This window comes from Amblyomma americanum, chromosome 4 (assembly GCF_052857255.1).
Source record: "Amblyomma americanum isolate KBUSLIRL-KWMA chromosome 4, ASM5285725v1, whole genome shotgun sequence".
Taxonomy (NCBI): Eukaryota; Metazoa; Arthropoda; class Arachnida; order Ixodida; family Ixodidae; genus Amblyomma; species Amblyomma americanum.
This window is the reverse complement of record NC_135500.1, coordinates 174,901,357-174,924,959: the sequence shown is the minus strand read 5'-3', so window position 1 is coordinate 174,924,959 and position 23,603 is coordinate 174,901,357. Positions and strand designations below refer to the sequence as shown.

The window sequence follows — 23,603 nt, the reverse complement described above, 5'->3', positions numbered from 1 at the left end:
TGTGCAAGCGTATTGGTGGAGTCCTCATTCCAGGGCTGCACTGGTTTGAGCTGTCCTGCGGACCTGTTGTATGGGGGCCCAGCGCCAAAGGCCTCGATTAAAAGCGGCCAGCCTGAGCTGGTTCGCTACCAGTTCTCTTTTATCCCCTGGACGGCACAAGCTGAGCAAATATGCCGCCATCGTGCTCCGTCGACTCTATTGGAAGCGTCTCAGTGTACGCGCCACAAGACCAAGTCATTCAAATATGCCGGCCTTTTCTCTCTTTGTATTCGCATTCAGCGGCGCGTGTGGAGGGGCGCCGTCGCGCCGTTTGACAAGGCTGTTTGCGAAAGAGGGGCCCCAAACGGTTTCCTCACCCTCGTGAGAGGAGAAAGCGCTGTCCTCTTCCTCGGCTGTCGGCTTCGAAACTTTCTTTCCGACGCCCCTAGGGGACACTCACGGCAACTCCGTGAAAATCTTTTTTTTAAAGTAAAAACTGATGGTTAGGGTTTTCGTGTCTCTATGTTTGCATTGGTTCGGTGCCAAGAGACGTATTTGCGCTGAAAAATTTTTTGTACATTACGGATATTTCGTAGCGAAAGCTACATTGGCCACGGACTCGCAGTTTCGCCATGCTCGCACCGCACCACGTGACCAACCACGTGACCAACCGCGTGACGAACCACGTGACAGCAACTAGCCAGACAACCAGACTAACCTGAATTTGCAATCAAGATTACCCAAGGGTAACCAAGCTATGCCTTAGCTTTCACTACGTATATCCTGGCATTTTTTTCCCCCGCAGCCCCAATTCAAACTTTTGGAGCTAGTGATCGGGGACTCTGTGATATTGGCCACGTTAATTGGCGAGTAGTGTGGTCATGAAAAAAAAATCAGTTTTTTTTTTTCCTCCACGAGTGGGGTCTAGCCTCAGCGATCCGCGTTGAAAAATACCAGCTGAACTTGGCATCACCCATGCATGCATGGCATCACCGCATTTCGCATGCGAAAACGCCACGAGGTGACGATACCTGTCGACCGTTTCATGGTGTATCATGGTCGCTTTTTTTGTTATTTGATGCGGTAGTCAACAGAGAAAGGCAAACTACAATCTGTTTTCAGTGTCCCTTTAGCAGTGCAAGTTAAGTGAAACATTTCTTTACGACCGTAATTTTCTTAGCGAAGCGGCTAGCTCCTCTGCTGCAACATCCTTAAAGTGCTGGAAAAGGAGCAAAAGATGTCTCTGCACGTGTCCTTACAGATAGGCGGTTCAACAGCGTGCAAAACGCGGCGCCTCGACTTCACCACACCAGCAGGCTGAGTGAGGCAGAAAAAAAAAAATATACCGTCATTTAAAAGTCATTGTCTAGAGTGCTCCTGCAAGAGAATATTCTTTCTCTTAGGCACGGAGCAAAGGATAAATGCAGAAGCGTGGACGAATTGGTGGCAGATAATTTTTAAAACAGCGCGAATGTGACAAGGACGCGTATTTGTCTTGCTCGCGCTGTTTTAAGAGGAGAAAGGAATAAATATTTAAATATGGTAACGCCCCCGTCTTCATTGAATGCGCAGGCTAGTAAAATGCAAGAATACACGCCGTAAAGCATGATGCGCCTTGAGAAACATGAATGTCAGGATCCCTGCCCATTGCTCTCAAGCCTGCTCATTTTTTCCCCCTAGCTGTTGTAATGAGTAACACGTACTTCATCACAATCGGTGCTGCACTTGCTCCCAATTCGGTACGTGGCCTTTTTCGAGTGCACGAGCAGCGTCAAAATAGTAAAAAAAAAGTGGCGTCAGAAAGGGTTACGAGCCATCTGCGCCTGCAAGCGCAGCGGCTTTCCCAGTGTGTGCCAAGGACAGCGCAACTCATTCATCAGGCAAGCTCTAGGTATCACGCAAGGTTAACCTCACGAGGAAATCTGCCCTTTGATTCAACTGCCACATTCAAGCGGAAATGCAAAAGTTTTCTCTATTTTCTATATCAACAAGGACACTGCCAACCCTACTTGCTGGCAAATCACACTGCACACTGGGGGTGCGCTAAATTACCACTTAGCCCACGCGCGCACGCATGCGCGGTATGAAGATGAATATGAACATTACAAATAATGGTGCGTTATAACCTCCTTTTTACTGAAAAGCAAAAGGGTACAGACCTATTATTCCACTTTAGTCTATTTCATGACAGCTGCTCTGCAGTGCAAGATTTCCGATCAGACCGAACGGTTCACTGAATTTCACCTTAAGCAGAAAATAACCAGTGTAAAGAGTGGCATGCGTGAGGTACAGGGATCGATACACCCCCTAAGTGTAAGAGTGGTTTATTTGATGAAGCAGTGGTGGTACGCCATCGGTTAGGCTGAGCAGGGTCTCGCTCAGAGCGAAGGCAATGCGGCTGGGCCAATGCCCATATTCTTCTTCACACCAGACGTATATGAGAAGAGTGACTGAGTGATTCGGCATTTACACAACAAAGCTACACTTTAGGAGTGTGAGGTATATCGTAGTGAGAAAGGTTCCGAATAAACTTCAACCATGTGTGGTTTACGTGCACTGGTATCTTAATGCAGTGGAGTAAGGCGCGAACATGTTTTAAAAAAACTGACGACAGCTCCATCCAGTTATTGTTCTCAGTGAAAATTGAGTCTCCGTCTCTTTCTGGCTGAGCTAGCGTTTGTACGGCAGCAGGAGACGCATTTATGGACGAGAAAGCTGAATTTCAAAATTTTCCCGACCGCCCATTCAAACTCGTGACGTGATACACCGAGGAAGACTGGTTACCGCCATTTTGAAGTGAATGGCGGTGTAGCGTAGCCTCTGGGATCCGCATCACGGGAGACGACGCTGGCGCGATGTACTGCCGCGAGGAGCCAGCTGCGCCTGTGAAGTGGTGTGTGCTTGACAGCTGCCGCCATCTGTCGCATGCGCCTGTCACTAACAGGAACTACGCATGCGCAGTAGGAGTTGACGGTTTTGTTTTCAACCAGTGGTGCTGGAGGAGAAGAGGCGCGCTTGCGCAAAGCGGCCTGGTGAAAAAAGCGGATTTGTCCTCAGTGTTTCTTTAATTTCAATGGCAAAATAAGCGCGCCTGATGCTTGCACATACATGCACCCCACACCTCGACCTCCTCCAACACAAACTTAAATAGCTTTCCCGGCATGCTGAATATAACAGGAATTAAGAAGACTGGAATTAACCGGAACCTCAGAGAGCTGCTTCCTAACTGCGGGTTTTGCTTTGAATTTCACCATCCAACAGAAGTTTAAAACTCGGTGCGTCAGCTGTACGAAAAAAGTAGATAACGAAGCTTCCCCTTTTATACATTTTTATTTGTTTATAGTGTACATTGCTGCCCTACCTCTATCCTTTCTTTCTTTCTTTATTTATTTATTTACAGATGCCTTACAGGCCTCCGGAGAGGCATTGTGTAAGGGGGGTCAAATACAGAATTTGTGCAAAATAAGTTAGAAATAAAAAAATATATAGTAAAGTACAGCAAAAAACAAAAAAAACAGGTGAGTCCGGATACGATTTCGCAATTCACAAAAAGAGATAAAAGTACAAAACAACTACGCGTCCTGTAACGAGAATAGGGAAATGCACAAAAAGTTATACAAAAGCAAAAGAGTATATCAGGCATACATGAGGAAAGCTCCTCATCAACAGAACAAAAAGGCTGTCTCAAGCAGCTGAAAACGAAGTTATATGCATCGTGAGTATACAAATGATGCGCTAAGCGTTATCAATGAAGTGCTTGAGTAGATGCTTGCGAAAGGTGTCATGATTACCCTGCAGGGCGATGCAGTCCGGAAGATCGTTCCAGAGAGGGATGGCACGCGGAAGTGATGAGAAGTTGAACGCACGAGTGCTGCCATAAATGCGAGCATAGCTGTAGTTATTATGTAATCTATGTGATAAGTAGGAGGGACGTAGTAGATGTGCTGGCGGTGAATCAGTGGCATGGACGTATGTGTGAAAGATAGATAAAAGGGCAATGTCGCTACGAATTTCCAACGGATGAAGCGAAATTGCGACCTTTAGTTGGGATACACTGGAATGATAATTGTAATTTTGCGAAATGAAACGACAAACCCTATTCTGGACAGCTTCCAACTTCTCTATTGGATATTTCTGATGAGGTGACCAGATGGATGAAGCGTATTCTAGCTGCGGTCTGACAAAAGTAATGTAGGCTTGTTTACGCACTTGAGGGGTAGTGCATTTCAGTTTACGGGGAAGGAAACCTAGTGACCGGGAAGCATTAGCGAAAATGATGTTTATGTGTTCAGCCCAGGAAAAGTTTGGTGAAAGATGGACGCCTAGATACTTATACTGCGTAGTCCGAGCCAATGTATCGTTATTAATGTGGTAGAGAAAATGCGAATTGACTGATTTTCGGCTAAAAGAAATTATTTTACACTCAGAAATGTTTAAAGTCATTAGCCGCGTTTTACACCAGTCGTTAACGCGATCGAGGTCACTTTGAAGTGCAAGGTGGTCGTTAGTACTTTTTATTGGTCGATAAATAATGCAGTCGTCAGCAAATATGCGTATGCAAGATGAGATGCTTACTGGCAGGTCATTAATGTAAATTAAGAAGAGCAATGGACCAAGGACGCTTCCTTGCGGCACGCCCGATGTAACGTCGGAGAGAGGAGAGGAATAATTATTAACAACGGTGAACTGCTGGCGATTAGAAAGAAAATCGCTCCCCGCTTTCTTTTCCTCTCCCTGTCCTTTTTCTCACGCAAGACGCAGCTCAGGTGCTTCAGGTTTCGATGGCAGATGCCGCGGCGAGCAACATCTTTTATTTCCTTTGTTATTTTATTAATAAAGGGTCATTAATAATATTAGTAAGTTCCCCTTGACCGCCAGCCCTTCGAGGTTTTTGGAGAGGAAGCGAATGCTCATCCTTAACTGTACTGGGTTTGACGTAAGTCCTTGAAGCATGCCCACGGCGTCTGCAGTGAAATGGACCGTCCAATATTATAATACAGGAATAGCCTGCCAGTTACAGCCGGTATCCAGAACACTCGGACACATAATACGTGACCCGCTTTTTCGTGTCACAAATTCGCAGCATGTATGAACGCTCCAGTTAGCGCGCTCGTGATCGAATAAGCTCTAACTAAACCCAGGTAGCACCGAACATTACAATAATATAAAATTACTGTTTTAGTCGCAGTATATAGCGTTAAATTTTACTTTGGAGCGCTATGCTAATGTTAATATGTAGTGGGTTGGACTTGTTAGTTTTTATTTTTGAGAATTCGGCGATGTTTACTTCAGAACGCAGTTTTAGTTTGTTTTTTTCGGTGAATATTGTTTCCTGCATATAACTTGCCATTTTTTTATGACATAATGTGGTATTCCTGTGTAATAAAATATAACTTAGTGTTTACCTTGGCTTTTTTTTTGTCAGCCAGAGCAATCATTTACCAGTAATTAAGGCATAAACGGTCACTAATTACCAGGAAGCACTTATAGCTGTGCATGAAAAAGGTAAGTCTGTCGCCAATTAAAAAAGTAATGAAATAGATATAATAGTTTAACAAAAGTGCAGATGGAAGTTTCATATCTAAAAGTTGGGTTTCCATAGTTTGAGTGAGAGGGCGGTGCATCACGTGGTTTACATCACTTGGGCAGCGATGGAACTGCCGCTTAACCGGCGTGATAGTCGAACGTTACATGTTTTCGTGACGCACTATGCCTACTTTCGAGAGTCCTTACATGCAATGGAGAAACCTGCTTAAGCAAGTAACTGGCCAAAGCAGGTGATGACCGTGAACAACGCTACGGTTTGGTCGGGTACAACTCAAGAACAAGGCGGCAGATGACTCAATCTCTAATTATATGTCGTATAACGTTTACACTAGCCATAATGTTAAGGTTGTGTCGTAACTTACTTTCATGTTCACACCATAACTATAAAACAGCATTACACACCCTAAATGTTATTATAACGTTATAATCGTAACTCTAGAACATTACCGGCCGCCGCGGCGGCTCAGTCGTTATCGCGCTCGTCTGCTGACCCGAAAGACGCGGGTTCGATCCCGGCCGCGGCTGTCGAATTTCGATGGAGGCGAAGTTCAAGAGGCCCGTGTACTGTGCGATGTCAGTGCACGTTAAAGAATCCTAGGTGGTCGAAATTTCCGGAGACCTTCACTACGGCGTCTCTCAAAGTCTGAGTCGCTTTGGGACATTAAACCGCATAAAACAAACAATCTATAACATTACCAACAAAACTCACGCATTGTGTCTCAGAACTTTTCCCACTGCGTACATTAATAATGCTTTTCAAATAGCAGAGCTTTGCAATTCGATAGATATGGTGCCTGCCACAGATAACATGCACTGCTCCAAGATTTCTGTAGAAAACCTTTGCATGAATAAACTTGAAACCATGATATCCGTTGAATATTTGTGCGTAAATTGCATGGATTAGTTATGCTGCATTGCAGTGTGTGTCGCCCTTGCCGGCCCGTTACAGAAAGTAGTTCACCGGCGTTGCGTACTCGCACAGTCGTCGGATATCTGGTCTTGCAGAGTTACGTCACCATCTTAGCGAAGGTTGCATACATTTGTTTGAAATTTTTAATGAATTGGCTAGTAATATATTATTTCAGCGTTTATTTCTAACTTTGCAGAACCGCTACAGAAAAAAGCCATTTTGACACTGTAGACCAAAACGAAGTATAATATTGTTCTAACGCTACGGTGCTGCCCGGAAATTTTCAAGCCTGGGCTTGGACAAAAATAGAAGATTCTTCCTCAAAGATATACAAACTGGCTGAACCCCGACCATAACGCCGTGTAGAACGTTTGGCATATTTGCAGGGAAGAATTAAACGTGATATGCCTACAGACGCCGCTGGCTCAGTTTAACGACAAAAAGGGGTCATGCTAAGAGTTATTTCCTGAAATCAATTACGCACCGGTTGCGCGGACACTGGTTCTCTCAATACCTCTCAATACGCGCTTTGATGAATTCAGCACCGCAGCAACGTCCGCATCGAAATGCATTCGCTAATCGACCATCACATTCGGTTCAATTCCGCGTCCCATCCCTGAGCGACAAGTTGCCGGAGCGAACGGTAGGAGGCATGTCAATGGTGGCGCAGCTGTGGCAGTCGCACGTGCAGCGTGCGTTTTTCGCACAGGAGCAAACACGGCGGGTGCCGGGAACGCCAAAATGTACGCTTCGTCAACCCTTGCGCGCATTCACGCCAATACAGACGAGATAAGCTCACCTGGTTCAAGCGAAATCTCTCCATGACGTCCATCACGCCATCACGCAGCCGCGAAACAAACGCCGGCTGCCCGTCGACAGAGCAGGGGAGGGTCACGTGACAGGAGTGACGGAAGCCGCACGCATCCGATTACGGCGATATTGTCGCGGCGAGCGCTTTAGTTTTGATGCCCGCGACTAAGCGCTCCCGACGAGCGATAAACTACTGCCGCCGGCCCGCCATGCGGCCGCGGCTGGCTCGCATTCGAAACCCGACAACCGCGCCCCCTCTCGCGATGTGACGTTGTTATCAATGTCTGTGCGGGATCGCTTATCGTGTCTACGCGGCGTTGGCACCGAGCCGTGCGGACTGCCTTGGTGTCTGCTGCTGCACATTCCGTCTGGGATAGATACATAACTCTCTTTTTGTTTCTGTATATGCACCCACCTCTATATCTGAAAAAAAAGGATGAAAAAAAAAGATGTTCTGTTCCTATGCGTGTTTGCGTTTTGCAGGCTAGTGGCGCGTCTGTGCTGCGATGTTTGGCGTCACTGCAATGCAGCTGTATATATATATATATATATATATATATATATATATATATATATATATATATATATATATATATATATATATATATATATATATATATATATATATATATATATATAAGTAAAAAATAAAATGAAGTCTTAACGGTGACAGTATACACAGGTGTGCTTTTTTTTTCGTAATGAGATCTGCTCCCCGTCTGAAACGAGACGCCATCACAGCTGCGTCCCAGAAAGCGGCACGCTGCTGGTCTCTTGTTGTGAGCACAATGTAGTCCGTCACTGACAGGTTGGAAATGAGACAGAATTTACAAACACTGTAGACAAAGCAACGATGTGCGGGCCTGCAGGCGAGGTCAGAAGAATAGCTCCGCGGCATTTGTCACAGCTCGCTCGAAGTCTGTCTTGTTTTGTAATGATTACGCTTTTCAAAACTGGTTGTTCTTCAGCCCCGTCCCTGTGGCTCAGTGGTTCTGGCATTCAGCTGCTCATACCAAGGTCGCTGGATCGAATCCCGAGCGCAGAGGACACATTTCGGTAAAGACGAAACGTAAAAGGCGCCTTTGTGCTGTGTGATGTCAGTGCAAGTTAAACCCTACATACCATACCATACCATATGGGACACCGCGGTGGCTCAGTGGTTATGGTGCTCTGCTGCTGACCCGAAAGATGCGGGCTCGATCCCGGCCGCGGTGGTTGCATTTCGATGGAGGCGAAATGCTAGAGGCCCGTGTACTGCTGTGCGAACAACCCTAGGTGGTCGAAAATGCCTGGAGCCCTCTGCTATGGCGTACCTCATAGCCCGAGCAGCTTTTGCACGTTAAACCCCTACAACCTTAACCGTAGTCCAAGTATTCAACTTTTACCAGTTATATTTTTCACTCCGATTATATCGCATTAACATAATAGAATCAATATATGTTGTTTACTGTTACTACCGGATGTTTCTGAGTGTTGTCAATGCACAAAATAGCTCCTATTACCTAGATGTGTTAACCGCACCTTAATAACAATAATTATTTAGCCCGTCCCCTCTCAATACCACATTAATGGCAACTCCCTTAACCGCGTTGATAATTTCAAATATCTAGGCGTAGACTTCTCGTCTGACTGTTCATGGAGCAATCATGTGAACTACTCGGCTAACAAAGCCAGCGCTGCGTTGAATTTCTTTAAACGAAACTTAAAACTGCACCCCTGACCCTCGAGGAAGCGTTCTGTCTCACTAGCGCATGGCCTATTCTAGAATATGCATGCATATTCTGGGAACCACATACGCAAAACCTGATTAATAAATTAGAAAGAATTCAGAACCACGCTGCACGTTTCGTCACTAACAATTATGACTTTGCCTCCAGCATAAAAAACATTAAAACCGAGCTATAGGGCGGCAGTCCCTGTCCCAGAGGAGAAAATTCTTGAGAATGAAATTTTTACACAGTGTATGTAACGGTGACACCGGAGCAGACGAAACTGTTTACCTGAAGGCCCCACGCAATATTTCCTCTAGAACTAATCACCCGAAAAAAGTTAGATTGCTTGCCGCACGAATGATTTTGCCCATTCATTTTTTCCTTTCACGATAAACGAATGGAATCGTCTGCCTGAAAGAATTGTCAATGTTCCTTGTACAATGTTTTCCTCAGCTCTGCTTGAGGCATGTTTTTAATGAGCTTCGTTATATTAGTTACACTAGTTTGTATTATTTGTTCTTGTTGTGTTTGGTATTATTTTTTTTGGCCTTGACTTTTGTATGTTACTACGTTTATAATCCCCCTACAATAATGCCCCATCTGTGATGTAGGTAAATTAATAAATAAATAAATTAATTAATTTACTAGTTCGAACCTAGTACCTGCATACCTTTCCCCGTACTTTTAATTTTGTGGTGACCTCCCACAGTCCCTGACCGTAAGATCTCTACCAGTATACGTGTTTTATCGAACCGCCACTTACTTTACAGGCAATAAAATTGTCTTGAACGAAAGGTCACCTAAACAGAGTCAAGGAAGCTAAAAAATGCACATGACAAGAGCTCAAGACTGAACAGCTAAAGGCGCTTGTCCCACGCCCTACTTCGTCCTGTGTTGCGCGTATTTGAAAAGCTCACAGGTTACAGATTCATGATCCAAACTGGCCCAAAATGTAACTCTGTTGCGAGAAGAGGCCTGTCGACGGGTATTCCTCACCATGCACTCTGCCCATCTACAGGGCCGGACTACTAGCCTTGTTGGCACGGCAATCCTGAGGGTTTTTCTGTATAGCGTATCACAACCGTACACAAAGAGCTCATCGCTATAGCTCCGTCTCTGCGCCTCTATAAAGGGCGAGTGTCTGTGAGCTATGCAAACACGTTAAGCAATGCCTCCGTCCGCCTTTCGGTCTTACCGTGTAGCGGGGGAGCGTTAAATCGAAAACTCATCCACGCTCGATCACTTCCTTAGTGTGACAGGAACAGGGACGGTGCGCCGCGCATTGTTCCTTGTCTGCCGGTCACAGAAACTTAACTTCCTTCTCCGCAGCTATATCCTGAGCGCGGTACCTGTGCAAACACTGATACAGCCGCCATATTAAAACGGCATTTCCGCAGCAGTGAGCGCGATCGCACGAGTTTATATGGACACAGGCTGCGTCAGTTATTCCCGGTTGCTGCATTCCTTGTCCCTGCTAGGTGTTCCCTGTAGCTGGCTGTTTCGGGCAGTGCACTGACTGCTTCGTCAGCGGACAGTAATTATGGATAGATGCTTAGTCGTCGCAGCTTCTCAATGCCTGCTGACAGTAAATCTGACTTCCACATAGCATTGCCGCGCACGAACAGAGAGAGAGAGAGAAACAGTCAGGCATTTTCAACGACAGCGCCCTAGCCTCAGCAAAGGACGTCGCTTTGCATCCAACGCCACACGAGCTGCCAACGAATGGCGGCGGAGCAGCGATTGATCCCCCTCAACCATCTTCGCTTTAAAGAAAGAAAATTAAACAGTGCTTCGAAGCGGGACCATTTGAGACTGAATCCACAGTCGGGCAGGTGGCTCGGAGTTTTCTTTCCTTTTCCTTTTGTTGCCACCGTGCTCGAACCGACAGCTGTCGGCATGTCGACAGCTTCCTGCGGAAACTTGACGTGGAGATAGGACCTGTGCGGACTCGGCAGATCTCGATGCAGTTGCACGCACATGCTTGCTGGTATAACAATGGAGCCTGTGCACAGAGCGACCACCCAGCTGCGTGGCTGCATTCCGTGCCGCGTCCGACCTTTTCGATGCGGGTTTTAAACGCACGCAAGCTGCGGCGCAGTGCGATTGGTTGGTATATACAGGCTGTCCCAGCTAACTTCAGCCAGGGTTTTAAAATACGCCGCTGCGCTCTAAGACGACGCGACCAAATGCATGATGCTGGCCTTTGTATGGAGCAACTCACATTATTTTTTGTATTGTGCATAATTGCATAATTAGGTAAGATTAATTAACTAACTTTGCAAGCAACGAAGATAGGCGAAAAAGTGCAATGAGAAAGTTGTAGAACGGTCCGCGAAACGACCAACTCAACAGTTTCTAACTTTCTATCTATTACGTATCAGCTTTTTTTAGTTCACTGCAGATGCGCGCGAAATACGAAAAAAAAATCCACGTGACATGTTCGCTTGCGCGCCGCGATTCCAGTGCTGTCAAACGTTCCGTGTAGGAACGAACAGAACATTTGACCCGGTGTGCTGGCGCTTAAAAGGTGGCAGGGCAGCGACGCAGCAGCTGGCTGTGCGATATAGGCAAACGGTATGCTTCCCTTGTGACGCTTGATAGCGACAAGCAGACGCAGTCCTTATCGTTCGCGCTCGCGTAAATCGCAGAGCCAGCGCCTGCGTTCCAGTTTTTCGTTCCAGTGCAGCGTGGGGTCCCCGTGGGTGGTGACGTCTGTACGGTGGAGGTGGCTTGACTGGTGGTGGGTGGAGGCATTCGGGAGGGCGGAGACGGCATCACACAACACTAGACGGGCAGATTTTGCGAAGATTAGGGCAGTAATGCTAATGCATTAAAACGCACGAGTAGAAATAGTTTCGCAGTGAAACATAAAAACTTGGAATTTCTCAGGTGTGAGTATCGTCATCATCATCAGCCCGACTACGCCCACTGCTGGGCAAGGTTTCTCCCATGTCTCTCCAATCAACCCTGTCCTTTGCCAGCAGCGGCCACCCTATCCCCGTAAACTTCGTAATCTCATCCGCCCACCTAACTCTGCCGCCCCCCCCCCCCCCCCCCGCTACGCTTGCCTTCTCTTGGAATCCACTCTGTTACCCTTAAGTACCGACGGTTATCTTGCTTTCACATTACATGCCCTGGCCAAGCCCATTTTTTTCTCTAGATTTCGACTATGATGTCATTAACCCATGTTTATTCCCTCACCCACTCTGCCCGCTTCCGGTCTCTTAACGTTACACCTATCCTTTTTCTTTCCATGACTCGGTGCGTTGTCCTTAACATAAGCTGAACCCTTTTCATTAGCCTCCACGTTTCTGCCCCGTAGGTGAGTACCGGTAAGATACAGATGTATACTTTTCTCTTAAGGGATAATAGTAAACTGCTATTCATGATCTGAGAGAACCTGCCATATGGGCTCCACCTCATTCTTATTCTTCTAGTTATTTCCCTCTCGTGATCCGCATCAGCAGCCGCTACATTCTGGGAAGTCTTTCTCATGGACCGGATCACCGGAGGTAGTGGCCGAGTCATGAGAAATATTTCCCAGAGCGTCTTCTTTGCAGCACAATTCATGAACAGGTAGCTAGCTTGGAGAATGGTGCGCCCTCTGCGATTTTCCACGACACTTAGACTGCATGAATTGCACGTTAATAGAGAAAGAGAGATTGAGAGAAAACAACCGTGCATTATAATGCTCACAGTGTCCGACGTATACATAATGGGAGCCATATGTATGCCCTGTGTATGGTGCGCGAATTCACCATTCAAAAATCTCGCTATTAACGCTCAGAAATCGCAATAACATTGGTTTTCGAATAATTTTTTTCAGTTTCTCGTCGTGCTATATATAGTTGTCGCCGTGTTCTGACAATGGTGCATAGCTTCGTAGTCTAATGGTATAAATGTGCGACGTCATTTTTCTGCCTAGAGAGGTATTCAATGAGTGATCGGTGCGAAATGCAGCCTGGAATAACAAACAGTCCGATTTCGACTACAATGGGCCTGCCAGTCATTATGGCATTTCGCACAGATGAATGAGCTATTAGATCGCACATAAAAATTAACCATGCTACATGGTTACAAACTCCTTTTGCGCGTGACACTCAGTGTGTTCAAGTGAATTACACGCAGTAAGATTGACTCTGTTGTCCTCTATGCCAGGTCTACTGTATTCTCTTCCCTCCTGATCTGAGCCACTCATACAGTGCAGCTCCATCGTATAGCCTCAGAGCAGTGACCGGCTGGTCCAGGGTCAAATTGACGAAGTGGCCTCTACTTGCAAACCGGTGTGAAATCCCCCCGATCCGCAACGCTGAACGGCATCAGCGAGGCAGAATAAGCCTACAAAAACGTCGTATTTTTCAAACAAGCAAACACGTCGTTAGAGAGTCTTAAAATAGCGCGATGCGCTACAGCAATCATATCTAAAGCGGGGAGACTGTTGCGCCTGCGCATTGGCAGGGGTGCGCTTGCGCCTGTAGTCGACGCCGAGTGAGCATGCGCCACATTTACAAGGCGGCACATGCGCAGCTTGCGCGTCGCGAAACCGAAAGCGCAAAGCCCTTATCTCAGCACATTACAGCTGCTGGTATGTAAACCGAAAACAAGTAATTTTTCCGAGACCCGGCATTTCTGGTGATGGGAACCGTAACTGCAAAAATACCGATGAGGCGGGCGTCGTTAAGTTCGCGACCCGAGTAGTTAACTGTGTACTCGGCTGAATTGTGGGAAGTCTTACATAAGACAGACCGGACAGTGAGTTGGCGTTTGAAGGTGTGAGGCATGACTTGGCAGACCAAATGATAATTTGCAGAAACGTCAACCATAAAGCTATATCTTTTTAAAAAGCGACAAAAAACAATCCTCAAGCTGTACAAGTGGCCCCGCGTGCAAAGAATTGTTCGGAGGAAAAGAAAAGTACGTCTACACAGGCGTTGAAGGCGTGTCAGCCATAAAACGTTGATTTCCATATCACTCTGAACACGAAAGTAGTAAATATGGAGTGAGCTGTCCTCTAGTGCATTCTTTACGGGCCAGGGTATGCTTGTCCAGCACTGGCGTAGATTGTCATCACTGAAAGTACGGAATACTCACGGTTGGCGAAGAAAACAGATTCCCTCTTCAAAACATGCCAAGTTGTAGCAGTTACGACGATTTTAACCGAGGTTTCAACCTTCTCTACTTCCTAACCTCAAGGTCTTCCGTGCCGTGTTTAAAAGCCTCCCCCCATTGCTAACTGCATAAGGTTACTATGTTTTGCACTGGAAATACACCTCTGTTGCCAAGAGAAAGCATTCCGTATATTTAGTGATCGATATCTACTCAGGAACTTGGCCAGCCTACCCTGCCCCTGAAAGGGTGTGCCCTAGAAGATAGCTCACTGCCTTTTTTACTCCCACATAGTGTTATTTGTGTTTAGAATATACGTAAGCGACCTTCAAGACTGGACGGTGCTTTTTTGGCCATCACATACCAATTGAAAAAAAAAAACTGACAGAATCGCGCCCAAAATACGACAAAATGGTTGATGGTATTGTCGTAACGACAGATTTTTCTTTTGTATTACATTATTTTCTTTACTACTGTAGAATTTTCTGCAGTACTTTCGCGTATGTCTGTCCCAGCGACATGAGACAGCATAATACTAAAAAAAATTGTTGCCACTACAAAAGTTTCTGTTGCTGCTATAAGTTCATGGCCAGAAATACTACAAATTGTATGTTGTCACGACAGAAAATTTTTTATTGCGTTTTTTGCCTGGGATGATTGGGTCCGCTTTTTGTTGGCTTCCGTGATTCGCTAGGGCTCCGACGTAAACTAGACAAGCAGTGCTTGCGTATCTCTTGCGCATATCTCACGATTCTTACGTGTCTCTTATGCAAGATAAGCTTCGCGAATAGCAACACCCCTCCTCCTTCGGTCCTCTAGTCGGAGCACGCGTTCGAAGACAGGACGCACGGAAAGCGTGCCTCGCTGCTATCAGCGTGCCGGCCGGTCGAATGGGGCGGAGATGCAGACGGGCGCGTCCGGACCGTCTTGTCGTCGTTAGTGACCTCTGTTTGCTCCGCGAACGGCTTTCGTGTGGACTCGAGAGGCGTAGCCCGCGGCCGCTCTGCTCGGCGGTGCCGTTATTGCGATGGTTCCCGATGTCAACGAAGCATGCTCGCTGTTGTTTTGAGCTGCACCAAATATAAATGTACTGTGTAAAGAGTGCACGCGTATGCATGCTTAGTTCCCCAGGCAGTATTGATGCAACTGGCGCTAGAATTGCTTGACCTTTGTTTTGTGCCCAGGTGCTCATTGCAAACAGAAACTATGGAGATGCTTACGTCACCTTAAGAGTGCAATGCGATGGTATTTGATTTTACATTTGTCGTAGCTTCTGTTGCAACTTCTGGGCGTGTTTCCGTCGGTGTCTTTCCAATTGTCGATCGGTCCATCAACCGCCAGATTCGGATTGCTAGCAGGTATCCGCTATGGAGTGATCGACGGTGCCGACATTTGCATTTTTATCTGCTTTTTGACTTCGGTTCTTTATCTTGGTTGCTGTTTAGAAACTAGGTTGCTCAAAATCCGGTGGGAAGGTTTTGGTGACGTCACAAAGTAACGTGACCTCTTTCGACCATTCAACGAATATAGTGACGCTGGACATCGACGGGGTTTTGTTGTGACCACAACTATAATTCTAATGCATTAATAAGTTTCGAATTGTTTGGATTTATGCATGCATGGGCAGTGGCGTAGCCAGAAATTTTGTTCGGGGGAAGGCTCATGTTGCAGCGCGGCCTCCTCATAGAATTTGGGAAGGGATCAAACGCAACAATAATAACTGCATTGCCATTGCCATTGGCAATGCCACTGTGTATTAGATAACGCTAGGCACTGTCTAGACAGGTGAAATATGTATTTTCAAAATAAAAGAATGCATTCGTATGTCTTAAAAATTGTTGCTGACATGATTACAAGACATAAAACTAAGCAAGGGACAAGACACAGGAGAGAAGGAAACAGAAAGAGCTCGTCCTGTTTGCTTATGTTGTGTGTCCTAGTGGCTTATGTTATGTATGTTATGTGTTTGCTTCTCTTATGTGTCTTGTCCCCTGCTCATTTTTATGCCTTGTAATTATGTCATACCAACTATCACCTTATCGTTCACTCATGCCATACATAACTGATACCTATGCTTCCATGGTTTTGCGTATTAATTAAGTAAAGAAAATATCACACGAAGTCTAGAGCTGTATCGGTCCGGAACCAGCAAAGCAGTGCATGCCACTGATATAAAAAACGTAAAGGCCATGAAATTAGCCAGTAGAGGACAAATATTTTAATTAATGTTTGTCGTTCAAGAACCTTTACATTTTTGTACATATGCAACGGCCAGGGAAAAATCTCAATGACGCTGTCCTTCGTTCCAGTGTACTGCGCAGCAGCAGCAGCTGTCACCGGTCATGTATTGCGAGTAATTGCACTGAAATTTTAGCCGCAACAGCGAGCCATCGATAGGCCCTTGGAAGTTTGTGCTGGGATGGGCCCCCTTGCGTTACATGACTCCAGGTGCATGGGCGTTGCCACGAATTCCAACGCGAGTTAGCAATGTTCACGCCAAAATGTATTTTGTAGTCTGAAAAAAGACACTGTAGGTGGCAATAGCCAGAATGACTTCCGACGCCGGTGGTTGTTTTGGTCAGCGGTGTGCGACAGTTCGAAAAAATTTCGGTGGGGGGGGGGGGGGGGTGCTGAAGCCCCATAAGCCCCCCCCCCCCCCCCCCCCCCGGCAGCGCCCCTGTGCATGGGCAGTGTGTGTGCAGATTTACGCATTGTGAAATTTCGTGACTACATGTGGGTGTGTCTCAATTCATCACAGTGTAGGCTTCTCAGATAAGGGAAATCCTTGGAGAGCCTGAACGAACACACATATATACGCCTCCGCCCTTTTTTCTTTCATGTGTTTTCTTCACGTTGTGTGTGCAATGGACACTTGCGAAGCGAAACGTTCACGTAAACATGCTGTTTGAGGATAAAGTAAGACGCCTCCTTTGTACAATGGCGGTCGTTCGAGATAAGACGGAGTCATTGTAAATTTACGGATAGCTGAAAGCATCTTTAACGCCTGTGAAGCGATGGGCGTATTTGAACGAATATAACAATTAATATTCTGTTGTAAATAACACCTTATGCTAAATCCTAAAGCCTGCAAACCAGCGTGTACTTCAACAAAATCCTGCCGGGATAAAGTTTGAAGCGTGGACATTGTCGAGAAGCGTTGTTTGTTCTCACATGAGCACTAATTTGCTACTCTTTCTAACCACCTTCGCAATGGTATTCTGCTGAGGACATGACGACTTGAGATCCCTCGACCGTCCGTAAACACTGCTCGTGGGATTAATTGGCTTGTAAGTGCAGCGTATACGAGAAAGGGGCCTGTCGTGAATTTATAACTGCAAAGTGAGGAGCAGATAGTGCGAATTGATAGTTGAATATCAACTGCGGTTAGAACTACTATCCACAGCATACCACATCCCGCGCGCACCCTTTGTGGGCGTAACTGACACTGGGAAACCCCACAGGTGATAAGGAGAGAAGGAAATGTCGGCGTCAGCCTGCAAAGCTGTTCGCCTGCACACTCGGACAACAGCAACGACAACAGTTACAGTGACAACGTGTGAGGAGGAGAAGTCACGGAACCCCATAGGAAGTTGCCAGAGTGGCAAAAAGTGAACAAAGGGCATGAGTTTTGCTTGGACGTCTCTCCCTTCAGAAAGCCCACAGCAAAATGTGCAACCTTCATAGTCATGTCGTGCTTTCTATTCTTAGTTAAACATTCTTAGTTCGAAGTATCTCGGCTTCCTTCTACGTATATATCATGACAACACTCTTAGATCTTGCCCGAGAAGAATTAAATTACCTTTTCACTGTTACCATATAACATCGGTCTTTTTCTTTTATTAGCGTATGAACAGCAGTGAAAAAAGAAACTCCGCGACTCCCTCTTCTGGGGGGAGGAAATGATATGAGAGCTGTGCTGCACTCAGGGAAGGGAAATTTTCACTTACGGCTGACTACGCCATCGTCCTGAGAAAGCCATTCATGCAGATAGCGCGGTCAAAAAAAAAGAGAAAAAAATCAGTCCTCCCGTATTCAATGCTCGTGCTTCCAGTTTCCCCCCCTTTGTGTTCACTCTCCATCGTCACGAAATATTGGAACGCAGGTCCCTGGCTGTGACAGTACACCGCCCGTCACACTCACTCTGAACTAAACAATAGCCAGAAGGTGTCAAGCAACGCACGAGCAGGACATCGGTATCGTTAAACTCGTTGCCGATACAAAGAAGATTCTGCAAGCGCGCCGAACGTTGCCCCCGGCGGCTCTAACTTGTGCGAGGCAAATAAAAGACGCAGTTAGGTATATTATTCGACCGCACATAACAGACTAGCCGTTACCGTTACTCTGTCAATGCAGGCAGCTTTGTCATGACTTTGTTTTGTTAACAAACCCGAAAACGCCCACAGATGTACACTGGGCTAATTTCAACGCTCTATGGAGCACAGTATAAAATTCTATCCATATGCGTAACAATACAATTTCAAACAGCGCTTGACAACAGGTCCAGAAAGTTGCAAGTTCAGCGCCGTGTTTGTCTCCTCCTCTTTCTGGTCCTGTTGTCTAGCGCAGTTTGAAATTGTATTGTTACCATGGAACACCAACTCGCCCAGTCTGCTACGCTTCTACAGTCCATATGCGTGTCCGATTTCGGACTTGCATGCAGTCACTGCGGGCGGACCACAGCCGGCGCAGGGACTTGGCGCCAGTGCACCATGTGCGTTGTATTTTGACACCAAATGCCTATTATGCATACCAAGAGAAATTGAGATTAGGCCAGATTAGATTAGCGACTTCCCAATCCGTACCTTGAGCGGGCCCTTCCAGCGGCGACACAGCAACGGAGTCCCCGCTGTTGGCCATCGAACCCTGGAGCGCCGAGGTTTCCAGGCTGGACAGTCGAATCATGCGCGCTGGCTCGAGCACGGCCGCTCGCTGGCAGCCCGTCGCACCCGCCGAAGCCACGTCGTCGATTCCGCCGGCCGCCGAGGCTTTCTTTGTATTTCCTTCTTTCGTTCACTGCCAGAACGGGTTGTTTATCGGAGACGAGCAAAGTGTTCTCCTCACTAGGGCGAGACTGACGTTATCGAGAGAAGGAAGCACTCCGCTGACGCTGAAGTTTCGTGCCACTTGTACCGGCGACGAGGCTGGTGTTGTAATGGAGAGCTGGCGGCATTCCACTGGCCTTCGACGCACTGCAGAACTCTGGAGAACCCCGGCCGTCATGGTCCGCGTGTATCTCTCAAACGACGCACAAGTCCATATTATCTGGCTACTGCGCGGATAGCGTCACCGACGCGTGCGACAGGCGATGCGCGCTTGCACAGAAGGCGGCGGGAAAACAATGCACGTTTTATCCCGCCGAGTCGTTCGCTCGATCGCACTGCACTTAAACGCGCAGGTGGGAGCGGAGATGCGAGCGCGCTATCTTGGTCGCTCGGAGCGCGCCTCGTTTCCAGCTCCCCGTGCGAGGCGTAGTAAGGAACGCCGCGAGCAGCTGCGCATTTCTCCAAGATGGGCACACTCGCTGTTCGGAAGACTGATGCGAACAATCCGTCACCGATGCACTTTTCAGCGCAGCGCTGCGCTGTCTGATTCTAGGCGCTGAACGCGAGCGGTTGCATTGTTTGAGTAGTCCCGTCACTTTGTCGGCAGCCAAAGAAAACGCCGATTCAGGGACAATGCTCAACGCCGTACTTCCTGCGGATTAAAGCGAACGTTGAAGTTCGGACCTCCGTGCACAAATATCAAGAGCAGGTCGCAGAGTTCTATATGACGAGTAATGGTGACAAAGTAGAGGGCAGTCCAAAACTAAACAAACAAAAAATGCCGTGCGCTACCGATACAACGACTTCGTGTTGAGCAGGACTTGGACTCCCCAATCAACGGTTTCTTGCGTGTTCATTTTTGTTGCACCTGCAAAATGAAGGGATTGTATGCGGCAGGGGGTCTTCCTCGACCGGTACCAGTTAGCTTTAATATGTCAAGAACGGCGCAGGCGACTACATGTGCAAAAGTGACACAAGCTGCAACAAAATGCGACAGCGACCAGCTTTCAAACACGGCAGCTCTGTTTCAGGGATTCCACACTTCTTAACTACCTTATTTGTTTTAATATGTCCCGACGTACCTCCGAAACCCGACCATAAAGTTATCTAGCAAACAGTACAAGAAACTGCGCGCATGCGTGCAGGGGTTCTACTGTTGGTACTCTGAACACTGTATACAGAGCTACTACAGCTGTGCTGGAAGTGGTCCGACCGTCTCCATACAGCTCGCAAGAGTCGTAAAAAGAGTTTAGTCCCAGTGGGCTCTGTCGCGTGCTTTGCAAAGTTTGGACTTAAATAGTCAGCCTGTTCCTATCTGTGCTGCAAGTTCAAGAAGCGCGTCTCCCGGGCACCAGCCCCACAGAAAGAGAGAAAGAAGGGGGGATGAAGGCCGCATACGCACGAACGCACACAGGGTCAGGGGCGCGGGAGAGGTGGTGGCGTAAGCCTCTCTCGGCGGGCCGAGACCTTTCCTGCTCGACGTCCGCGGTCGTGGCCCGGCGCAGCAATTGGCGGTGGTGCTCGCCGGGCAATCAGTGCCAGTCGCAGCACGCTCGCCGACGCGGAACAGCATCGACCGCTGCACGCTCCGCTGCGGCCGCAATTCGTGGCTGCGAGGCGCGCGCGCCGAGCTCACCCACGCTGACGCCGATGGCTCGGGCGAGGAGCAGCAGCAGAGTTTGATCCCGCGTCGAGCGCGCCGGCTCTTCTCCCCGCCGCTCTCCTTCGACGTCCCCTCTCTCTCTTTATCCTTCCCTCGCTCCGTCTCTGGGAGGACCCGCTGTTCGACTTGCTTATTTTTTTTTTCCCCTTGGGCCCACTTCGGCGCACTGGGTCTTGAATTCGGCGCGCCGCTTTTTGAGCCACCCGGTGAGCGATTGCCCTCGTCTTCGCGTGCATCGAAGTGCCCTTCGGCTTTTGCGTGAGAAAGAATAAAAGGAGAAGATAGTTTAGCTGGGGCACGAAGTGATAGTTCGCGCATTTAGAGTAACACGGGAGCTTGGGCTTTGTTGGCTTGGCTGTACACTCGCATGAGTGGAATACGAAAGACAGGGATGGAAAGAAACAGAGCCGCACGGACGTTTTTTTTTTCCTTTCACTCTTCTGTTGTCTTGCTTTGCAGAAATCTGTTTGCCTTCTCCCTTCAAGGAACGAGTGGTAGACGCGGACGGTTGGGGGAGGGGGGGGGGGGGGCAGCGATGGGGAATTTCTGTTCGCGACGCATCTCATGTGCAAGAAATAAAATTCTGTTTCCCATCTTGGTCCAGCAAAACAGCGCTGGACAACACCACGCGCGTCTTGCGCAGAGAAGGAAGAAGTAGTATAAGCACTCACCGTACATATTCCGCGAGATGCAAGGTCAGTCCGCTCAGCCGTAGCCAAACGCAACGCGGTCGGGATGGCTGCCAGCGCTCCAACGACTGCGTCAGTATGCGACAACGATTAATATCCTTGGCAGTGCCCCGTACATTCGACGTAGCTACTTTTCCGCCATTTTTTTTTTTCTCTGCGAAGAAAGCGCGATACTCATTCCTCTGACCGAGCAAGAATAAATTCCTAACTTACTGAGGTGTGTATATATCTATATAATGTCACTGCTGCTGCCAGCAGCTGTAACAATTAGGCAGAAAGTTCAGCAAGAGGATATGCACGTTCATCTTCAGGAAGCAATAGCCATATCTACTAGGACACGGACAGAAAGACTGCAACAGGACGAAGCGCTTACACGATGCAGTACAGGACAGGATAGTGCTACGTACTTGTGTTTCGCCACTGCGTCCGTTCGTCCGGCCTCTCCCGCTGCGATGCTACGCTGCTGTGTTGCCTGTGGCGTTCACAAATGCCTACTCCCACTTAATCGCAATGGCAGGCTCTCCTGCGTGTGAGAATCGTGGGTGCGACGAAGAACACCTTCTTTGTATCTGCCCTCGGTTTCAGCGTGAGCGTGCACTCCTGGCTGCAACACTCCGCCGCCTAGATCCTCGGCCCCTTACTGAAGCCAAGATTCTGGGTCCTTGGAGTAAGCCTTCATCGCAGAGGAAAGCTTTGAAGGCACTTCTCAAGTTCTTAAAGGACTCAGGACTGAGTGCAAGGATGTGAACTATCAGTGTGTGCCCGGTGTACCCTGCAAGTATTGGCCAACGGACACGTGGAAAAGTGATCTCCTCTTTGCTCTCTCCCCTTTCTATCTCTCGCTCCGTTCCCCTTCCCACGTGTAGGGTAGCATACCGGGCGCTGCCTCGTTAACCTCCCTGCCTTTCCGGTCGTCTCTCTCTCTCTCTCTATGCCACTCTTTTGTCGTGGTTACCGCTTCTGTACCACCACTAACTAAACGCAACGTACGAGCTGGTGCTACAGTTTGGCTTGAGGATGATCACCGTCATCTGTAGTGTGTTCCGCGTTGCACACGAGTGGCAAAAAAGTATAAGAGATAGACAAGGACCACTTCAAAAGTTAAACTATTAAAAATAGTTTATGCCTAAGAAAATAAACCTTTAGCGTAAGTTTAGTGCAAATAATGAGGCAAAACTTATTGAAGTCTAGAAGGACTGTATATATATATATATATATATATATATATATATATATATATATATATATATATATATATATATATATATATATATATATATATATATATATATATATATATATATATATATATATATATATATATATATATATAATACGAATGAGAACTTAAACAAAAGCAAGAGAATGGTGCGCTCGCAGGCGACTGACGTCTAATCGGTGCATGCTTGATTTTGACTGACCTTCACGCAGTCGGGTGGATACCTGACGCCCATAGTGCTGCGTCTTAATGAGTTCCATTTCTTGCTCTCTGTCGCACTGCGGTTTCTCCTTCTGAAACTGCTCCCAACACAGCCAAGAAGTATTTGACGCTAAAACCTTTGCTTATGATTCTTAAATGCGTGCACGGGAAGAAGGCATCTGAACTTTCGCTTTTGTTTGCATTGTTGAGACAACGCAACTTAATGTGTAATGCACTTACTTCTCCGGTTCTAGCAAGCCATTTTTTGCATGTGTGGGCTGATGCTATCATATACGCCGGTGACGAACGCAGATGTCTATATTCTTCTGTTGTACCGCTCCATTTACAACTTAAGTTATGGGACAGTTACACAGCCTTGATGTTGTTGTCTAGAGACGCCAGGCGAAATTGATCGCCCATCATAGATCATCGAGAAGCTGCCATCACACCTCTCTGCTTGCACATATTTTGTTTTTCTACGAACAAGTGCGGATGTATAAAGTTTTTTAGCTGTGCAATGGCATTTCCAAGTGCATGAGGAATCCTTAAAGTTTCAAAGCAGACGCTGCTCGCACTTAGTGTATACTGTGATCTCATAAAACAGTGGGCTATGCTCGCAGCAGTTTTTTTTTCTGAGTACTCTCCCTAGCAACGAATATACCATGACGCTTACTTTTCGCTCAGTCTGTCATTCGGTTCTTGGGCGTTTTTGGCGTTGCTATATT

General features: G+C 47.2%; 1 protein-coding gene across 10 annotated transcripts in view; it reads right to left on the bottom strand.

Annotated features, from left to right (window-relative positions):
* ATP8A (ATPase phospholipid transporting 8A1) overlaps positions 1-20,842 on the bottom strand; it is a 108,727-nt gene extending 87,885 nt beyond the window's left edge. For 4 of the 10 annotated variants that reach the window (XM_077662314.1, XM_077662318.1, XM_077662317.1 and 1 more), the window contains exon 1: positions 7,236-7,419. In XM_077662314.1, the coding sequence (XP_077518440.1) occupies positions 7,236-7,268 (33 nt within the window). In that variant the 5' untranslated portion in view covers positions 7,269-7,419. Of the gene's footprint in view, positions 1-7,235; positions 7,434-18,866; positions 19,975-20,516 lie in introns of those variants that run through there. The other 6 variants (XM_077662312.1, XM_077662319.1, XM_077662324.1 and 3 more) reach the window with 5 other exon arrangements.
* Positions 20,843-23,603: the final 2,761 nt, after the last annotated feature.